This window comes from Amborella trichopoda, chromosome 2, assembly GCF_054954075.1.
Source record: "Amborella trichopoda isolate Santa Cruz 75 chromosome 2, AtrichopodaSantaCruz75HAP2 v2.0, whole genome shotgun sequence".
Lineage (NCBI taxonomy): Eukaryota > Viridiplantae > Streptophyta > Magnoliopsida > Amborellales > Amborellaceae > Amborella > Amborella trichopoda.
The window spans coordinates 59124188-59133438 of NC_142337.1; the positions used below are offsets into that span (position 1 = coordinate 59124188).

Consider the following 9251-nt stretch of genomic DNA (forward strand, 5'->3'; position numbering starts at 1 on the left):
TCAATATTCGAGAAATTTTCATTATATACATTTGGTTAGAACTATTACGGTCTTGGCTGCACTTAACCCCATCCAAACAGCTGCGAGTTCCTTTTTCATTTTTTTTCTTTTTTAGTGCCCATTTTGAATCATTTCTTTTTCTTTTTTATTTAGTGCCCATTTTGAATCAGGAGGAACTTGTCTCTCATCTCTACTCCCTCTTTTAAAGAGGCTCTCTGTCTCATCTCTTCCATTGTGAAATGGAGGAACTTTTCTCTCTCATTTATCCTCCCTGCTAAAAACCGTAACCATACGCTCTCAATCTCTTCTCCATGGATCTTATATGCCTCTCTCCACTATCTCTATTATCTCAACCCCTTCTCCATGGATCTTATATGCCTCTCTCCACTATCTCTATTATCTCAACCCTTTGGATGGGCGTTGAGTCTTAATAACACTCTACCATAGTACTCTCTCCCTCCCACACAAAGTCCAAAAAACTCATAATAATATGGCAAAGCATAAAGCAGAGGAAATTTTCAAGTAATATCCTCCTTTTTCTAATAACAGAAATGTATTTTTTTAATAATATAGGTACACAGCAATTTTTTCAATCTCCGAAATTTTGGTAACCACCTAAAAATCATTAGATAATTATTCTCAAAAAATGAAATTTAGAGTTTTCTAAACTTAGATCTCACCCTCTAAATCTTAGGACATTATTTTTTTCTAGTGCTTAGAGGGTGCAATTAAGAAATTTTTTTATTGAAGTCAATCTGTGTTAAAAGATCCTATCCCCTAAATCTGGGGTCCAGCAACTAATCCCAAGTGCAATTTTACCCGAGTAAACAAACAGTATACATCCACTAGAGTAGGATATCTTTTGGCTTTTACACCAACTAAAATGCCCTTACTGAAACGGGCTATGAACTTTTTAGCGGTGTCCACTAGGTTTGTATTCGTGCAAGCACCATTCCAGTATTTGCTAGATTTCAGAAAGCTCCTAAATGGTGCGTATACACCATACTGGAGATGCGCCACTAGAACGCTACGAATCTGACAATTAGTAGCAGAGGCAATTTAAAAAGTGGAGAAAAAGGTAAGAGGTGAAAATTACAAAAAAGATTCAGGACGTCTTTTTATTTCAAAAAGTCAGAAGAATATTACTGAATTTACCCGGAAAAATAACATGTCAAATTTAACGTATACAAAATTTTTCTCAGATGTACCAACATAACCATCAAGAGAGAGGAATTCGGAACATAGACCCCATCTCGTCCATTACTGAGAGGGCAGAGAGAGAATTTACCCTCGTCAAGAGAGAGGATCCAGGGCCAATGCTCTCTTGGCCAACATATACATGCATATTTTTAAGATTTCTTTCACTACTAAATGCGATATATGACCTTGCCATCATCAGATTTTTCCCTTATTCATGAAAACATTGTGTTCTTTTGTTGCCTCACTATAATAGTTAAAAAGTGCACGAGGAAAACGGATAAAAGGCCCCAATTTCTAGAGAGAGAGAGAACAATTTGGGCACGCTCAAGATGCTTATGGTCCAAAGGAGCTCAAAATCCCATGATGATAAGAACTTACACAGTCTCCCACTTTACATGGAGGGAGAAATATTAGAAACAGCATTTGTCAAGAATCAAAATAGCTAAGAGTTATCCTAAAATTGTCCGGCACGATTCAAAAGTGCCAAACATTCTATAATTCATCCTGCAAAAGAAGAAAACACACAATGAGAAAAACATGGATGCAAAAAATACAAAGGGACAAACTCTTTAACAGTTCAATCTGAAGTAAAACAAAAAAAAAACAGATGATAGGCCAGGAAAGATGGAAGCATAAAAATTGATCATCACTCTCTTTCGAAAAAGTCAGGTGGGTTTAAAATAACTAGTGCAGGTAGAAACTCTTGCATAATATTTCAAAGTTGAAACAGCTTTTGTAATCTCTGAGGGGGAGAGAGAAATTACATGTTTTGCCTCTTCTTCTTCGTCATCAGCATCAGCATCTGCATCTGCATCATCCTCTTTCTCATCCTTCGCAGAAACAAACATGATACAAGGTAAGCAAAATTATTAACACCAAATTAGCATGGGCTTCTTTTATCAGTTTTTTGCAAAATAAGTACTTCGCTCAAAAAACTCAAAAAAGGAAGATACAAAGGTAGTGCATGCACTTAAATGTACTACAAAACATAATCCATTCCAAAAGAGAGAGGAAAATGAGTGTGCTTCATTTAGGGACTTACATCCGATCCTTCAGCTTCAGCTGCCTTTGCTTCCTGTGAGAGATTGAGGACCCATAGTGAGAGAGAGAAATAGAGAGAGAGAAAGAGAGAGAGAGAGAGACTAATTGAATGCAGTGAAACACATACCTCTTCTTCCTTTCTCTTCTCTTCCTCATCAAAAGCCGCTTTTTCAGCCTAATAATCCAGAACCATAAAATTGATTACCACTAAGTAGTATGAGCAGAAAAAAACGTTAAAAAGAAATGACGAGGAAGTTTCATACATCTTTTTGCTTTCCCCATGTTTCCTCAACCAACTTCTTCGCATACTCGGGATCATCACATACCAAAACATTGTCGAAAAGGGTTCCCGACTTGACCTAAGATTAGAAACAAAAATATATTAGAAACAAAAGTAACCTTAAAACAAATCTGTGAAATCCAAAGAATTGAAGACATTCTCCCTCTAACTAAAAAAAATGAAGGCTTGTAGAAAACACAAAAAACAAGAGAAGAAGCACAAAGGGAAAGAATAATATTATCCTAAGGATAGTTGCTCCAATAAACTCCTATAAATAGTAAACACTGAAACAGTAGTCCAGTGGGGTCATTACCATCCAATGTAATGGCACACGGTGATGGAGGGACCGGGAAAGAAAGTGAGACCAACCAGAACAGGAAATGAACCTGGTGAGTCCCACTCTGTCCATTACCACCACCACCATAGGACAGTGACGATTACAATGGCCTATAATTTCTCATAGTTCATTAGATTATAGTATAGGATGAAAGGCTTTCATTGGAGCAATGATACATAGATAGTGTTGGACAAATGAACAGTAACGGTTCCATGGCTACCTGCCACAACTCAATAGCAACATATTTGAGATTGGGGTAGACATAGATTTCAGGATCATCCTTGAAATCTGTAGATCAAGGTACATGTTGCATAGTAGTAATCAGAGCAAGAAAAGGCAACGTAAGTTGTAGCAGTAGTAATGATAAAAAACAATAATAATAATCAATAACAAAAATGATGATATGATAAACAAGATAAACCTATCCAACATTAGATCAAACCTGGATTGTCAATCATGGGTGCCTTCCATTTTCCTTGGTAGTTGGGGTTCTTTATTTTCTGTTATCACAAAATTTGGTCATCCGAAGTTATCTTTATTTGCAAAATTATTATAGGAAATTATAGTATTAGAGGGAAGGGGCTGGGGGCACGGTGGTAGCACCCCGCATCCTAGTCAAAACACATTGGGGTTTCCATGCCCACCACCAACACCACCCACTAATACCTTCAAAAAGCTAACTCCTAATCTACTTGAAAAAACGGTTACGGCCTATCTTCCCCATTGAATTCCCCAAAACAAAAAACAAATAAAAAATGATAGTATTAGACCTCCACAAACCTTTGGCTTCCATGGTCCCTTATATTCAGGGTTAGGGATCATTGGGGCTTTCCATTCACCATCTTCCTCGTCATCCCAGTCTTCAGGCTGCAATTATACAAATGGTATAAGTAAAACCAAGATTTTGGAATGTAACTGATTTTGGAATGTAACAGGAGTACATTTGCAAAGTGCCAGCACAGTCAAAACTATCTGAGACTTGGGTCTGAAATCTTTAATGTAACCAGGATTATTACAGGTTTTGTTTCTGACTGTTTCTTTCACACTTTTTTTTGTTTTTATTGAATCAGGAGTTTATAATATACCTTCTGTGCTTCTGAATCCACTATCTCCTTGGGAATGTCATCATAGCCCTTCATAGACCACAAAACGAGTTAGGCCACAAAACAAGAATTGGAAAACTTAAAATCATTAGATTTGTAAGCAAGCAGATTTGCATAGTTGGAACCACCACTTATTTAAATAGAAAGAAGCCATCATACCTAACAAAAATCAATAGAAAATAGGAAATGTTAATTATAAGCCGTGCCCAAATCATAATTAACATTTCCTATTTTCTATTGATTTTTGTGAAAAATTCAATGATTCTAAACAGTACTCAGAATGGGATTCCAATAATAAGATTTTATAACATATTGGTTACGAAATTGTAGTTTTAGAACAGAAACCAGTTATTAGTTATTCAAAAAGACCAAGTAACATACCCCCAAAAGTGAGTTATACATATCACCTTTCAAAAGAAAAACAGTGACCAAGCCATGATCATAAATGTGGTTGGCAATGTACCCACTTTTTAAATATCAAGAGTCAAAATTACAATTAATAATCTACACAAATGTGGTAAAAGAAGCATACCTCTGGCTTCTTATCTTCTGGATCAGGTATGTACTCCTTGTCATCCCAATCTTCTGGCTGTAATATATCATATTAGTTTTTTACCCAAATTTCTCGATTTTGAAAGAACCAGTCAAATTAGAGTAAAGAAAAACTCAGTATAAGGCAATGGAATGGAAAGAATGGCCCATTAGGATCAAAACCAACCATTCATTGAATGGATGGTGCCAAATGTTGATGGACATAAGAAACAAACCCACCCGAGCAAGACATGACCCAAATGATAGGTGCCTGTCTCTATCCATCACCCGTCCAATTCAATGAAAGGAATGATGCCCGATGGATGATTCTGTCCTAGTTCATTAGATTTAAAATGATTACCTTTTTGGCCTCGGGGTCCTTGATCTTCTTAGGTGGGAGAATGTCCCAATCTGAGTAAAGACTCCCGGTTTGTTTCTCATTATTGTCAATAAGGATGCTGTATGTAGCATCAGGGCGGATGATGAAAGTATAGGCATGGGTAAGCTGGTCAGTTTCGCAAGGAACCTCCTTCTTGATCAAATGGTTAGTTCCATTTCGTGAGAGGATAGCATGAACCTTCTTTGTGCTGTACCCACAAATATCTGGTCCAAACATGATGCTGCAAGTCAACGACACAAATTATTACTTGCATGATACATGACCTGACTTCTTATTTGCTATTTTGCTTTCTCATTTTTGGTGTATGGCTGTCCGCTGCAGTCTGCAATTATATTAGAATCTGTACTATTCAAAACAAAAAGATAGAACTATATATCATGTAGTATGTAAAGTCGAAATATAAATAATACGCTTATGTTAAAATTGAAAACGTACAAGTTTGATAAACTCTAGTATGATTTGGAAAAGGGATCTTCAAATGTGAATTTTTAGTTATATATTAGAATTATATTAGGATTGATATGTGCCAAACAAAAGAATAAAACTATGCAACACAGTGTACATAAAGTCACTTTAAGTAGGAACCTTAAGTAGGAATTAGGCTTGGGATTAAGTGGTTGGCAGTTGTCATAAGCAACACTACATCTCAAGTTCGATTCCTACCACTGAACTACCAAAAAAAAAAAAAAATTCACTGTATAAGAAATTCATTTATATTACAATTGAAAACTTACAAGTTTGATAAACTCTAATTATAACTTGTGAATGAAAACGTGAAATGTGAACTTTTGGTTACATACCACACCAACCACTGCAAAATACGACTTGGTTGAGGATTAAATTTCATGCACCTAAATAAACTATCCGAGAATTTTTTATAGCTGCTCGGAGGTTCTCATTATAGTGTTTATTTTTTGTAAGTAAGTCTCATTCTAAATTAGACGACGATTTCTCATTTTACCGTTATAGAAACAACATTAAGTATTTATTCATGCAAAACAAGTTTAAAAATTTATTAAAATATAAGATATTTCAAAAACACTTCATGTTTTCCTTGAACTGCAGTTAAACCTTTCCTGAACTCAAATTTCATGAGATCATTCCCACTATGCCATCTCTCCTGGAGAACAAAGGCACCTCCAATCATTGTTCAAGCAGTCTGATTCAGGACTTGCCCGAGTCGGACAGGACCAGGAGCCTGGAGATTCCAAGCCAAAATAACCCCATAAATCGCCGAGTCTCCATGTTTTTCATAATAAAATTATTTCAGGGACTTGCCCAAGTCAGAAATCGCCGAGTCTCCATGTTTTTCATAATAAAATTATTTCAGGGACTTGCCCGAGTCAAAAGGGGACCTCAGATCATTGGCTGCCCAGGTCAGCACCCAATTCTCTGTATTTAAAACACTGCCTCCAATCGCACATACTTCAATCACCATGCCCGGGAGGCATGCAACCATATAATTGTGAGGGATAGACCTAAAACGTACCTGTAAGGTGTCTCACCACCAAACTTCTTCTGATCAACATCATCACTGAGGAGCTTCATGTACCCCCCACCACAGTCAAGCTTTTGCTCGTGCTTCACAGAGAATTGAAAAACCAAGGTTTTATCCTTGTTACTAAACACAGGAAACTCTGCAGAGATGGCAAAGAACCTGTAGTCTTCACTGGTTTGGATGCCTGCATAGAATAGGACATTTACACTCATCATAGTGAGAAAAGAGCAGAAAAAAAAATCAATAATGCTTCAAATCTCAATGATATATTCTCACAGTTCTGAAATGGGCCATAAATACTTATGTAAACTTCACAGTAGTTCACAAAGGAGTTCAGAATCAAGTACCCTTGTCATTAGGATCTCCAGTCCATTTCCCAGATGTGTGTATCCACTGTCCAGACATGTTTTCATCTTTCTTCCAGTCTGAAACCACCCATCGCTTCTCCCATCCATCTATAATTTCACCAATGAAAACAATGATGAAATGTGTGAAAAATACATCAAGTAATCACTAGTTTGACATTGCCAATCGGCTCAATAAAGGGCATCCAAATCTGTATTGCCCAAGTAGCTTTAGTGACAATCAGATAACAAATGACCTTCAAAGTAAGATAAGTAGGTTGTAAGGCATCTAAGGACCAGCAAGGAACTGCTCCATTGAACCCCATATAACCACACTATCTAACCAATTGCTAATCTTGGTATAAAACAAACGCACACATGTCTGTGCATATTTATGTAAAATTACCACATATGCATCTAACACTTGAAAGTATCAATAAAAAATGTCAAGATATGCATGTTTACATGCTTGACAAAATCTTTTTTTTTCTTTTCCCTCTTTTGTGCTTTCATAAGAAATCCTGCAGACAAAAAAGCTGTTTATTTATAAGGATTAGGTCAATGGGTCTTCTTGATGAGGCCACCTTTCCTAGGATGGTGAACTGGTAAATGAAACAATAACAATGTTATATGTCCAATCCTTCCACTTAATTTGTGGTATTAGGCCAGCAAACTAGACAAAGAATTGGGGAGAATTTGCTTTACAGGAGTCACTAGAATCCAGCATATGGTTTAGAGGTGAAAATTGCTATACTTCGAAAGTTTAACTTACATGGAAGCCAGCAAAAGACTCCAAGCCCATCCAGTAAATATAATCTTTGATGACAAAGAAAGTTCACAATATAAAGGCCTTTCTAGACTAATTAGAATGGAAGAATCATTAAGAATCTGATTAGAGGGCCTCTAAAGCATTTTTGGCCTCTAACAGTGGAGGAGCTACCTGAATTTGACAAGAAGGCTAAGACAAAAGACATCTGTGTCATGGAGGATACACTAGTTTGTTCCTTTGCTTGCTGGTTTCTACATTGTAAGCACAACTAGAGAGTTTTACACATTTGTCAAAGATGTCTAATAGTAGCATCAAAAAACAGAGAGAACAAATTTTGTGGCAACCTATAAAGAGGAAAAGGATCAAACTTTTTTTTTAACATTTTTAACGAAGAGGAAAATGATCAAACTTTGAGGTCAGTTAGCAAGCCAGGGAGTCAATATCACAGAGAAAAAGCTACTTATAGCTATCTTTTGAGTTCTCATGATGAGAATGGATCGGATCCAAGGACCACAACACAAAAATAACAACCGGCATTGCTTATTGGTAAAACAATAGCGTAATGACAGTGTATAAACATATAAGTGTATCTGAATTTACTAAGCCATGAATCAAATAAACACTCCCACATTCGAGAAAAAACACATGAATCATAAGCCAAAAAAAATGTCCCCTTCATGGATTGATCTCTTGTTATACTGATCAATAAACTTACAAATGAATCCACAGAGAAAAACCATTAAAACAAACACTCATAAGAATAAAAATCAAACAAAAAAACATCTGCAAAAATGCTAACAACCATATTTACACATTTCATGCTAAAAAACATAACGCCGAGCAAGATCAAAACATCCACAAACGAAAAATCACAGAATACCTACACATCCACAAACGAAAAATCACAGAATACCTACATCAAAAACTCATCCTTAGTTAAACCAGAAGCCCAAAACAAATGACACCAATTCCATGGAGCCACGAAAATCCAAATCCGATCCGTACATTTCAAGCAAAATAAATACCAAAACCAAAAAGATCAACACAATCTAGAACCAAAACAGTGAAACCTAAGTCCCAAGGCCCATAGTTAACCAAACAGCTCGAAAATGGAAAATGGAAAATGAAGAGCTTGAAAAAGGAGTTACCATCAAATCTCTCTTCAAATAAGACCTTTGCAAGCGGATTTTGGATCAGTAATAGAAAGGAAAGTAGACAGAGAAGCGAACGCCCCGCCATTGTTGCAGAGCTCGAGCTCTAAAAGACTGCTGTGTTTCTCTCTCTCCTCCCACACCCGCCTTGTGTTTCATTTATAGAGAGAGAAGGGTTTAGGGGCTGTCTAAAAATGACGCGATAAATGGCCAGCGGAGAAACGTGATTGGCTACCGCATTCGAGTCCACACCAGTTTACAGTGAAATGACGGATATGCCCTTGGCATATGCTAAAAGGACATTATAGGCCTCATGAATCTTGTAAATTCCAATTGTGCCATCCCCTCTTTGAATATTCGCATTGACGTAAATGCCCTCGGGTGTCGACAGCTCGTGTTTAGGAAATAGCTAAAACCTTAAAACTAAAGCAAAAGTTTGTAAAGGGGCAATTTATTTTTTATATTATAATCACTCTTGATCTTCAGATTTCAAATCTAATAGCGGTAAGGGTGTCACTTACTAGACTTCAAGTCCAACAAAAAATTATTGAATGTGATACACAAAATCAACATTTTAAACTAAAATAAAATATAATA

At 36.5% G+C, this 9251-nt stretch overlaps 1 protein-coding gene across 1 annotated transcript; it reads right to left on the reverse strand.

Moving 5' to 3' along the window:
• Positions 1 to 1513: 1513 nt before the first annotated feature.
• Positions 1514 to 8801, reverse strand: LOC18431222 (calreticulin). The gene is made up of 14 exons (XM_006841350.4): positions 8652 to 8801; positions 6738 to 6845; positions 6382 to 6574; positions 4854 to 5112; positions 4494 to 4550; positions 3944 to 3991; positions 3639 to 3725; positions 3301 to 3358; positions 3079 to 3146; positions 2505 to 2600; positions 2369 to 2416; positions 2243 to 2275; positions 1965 to 2030; positions 1514 to 1704 (listed from the first exon to the last, which is right to left on the reverse strand). Exons 1-14 carry the CDS (start codon positions 8740 to 8742, stop codon positions 1693 to 1695), a joined length of 1224 nt encoding a protein of 407 aa, XP_006841413.2. The 5' UTR covers positions 8743 to 8801; the 3' UTR covers positions 1514 to 1692.
• Positions 8802 to 9251: the final 450 nt, after the last annotated feature.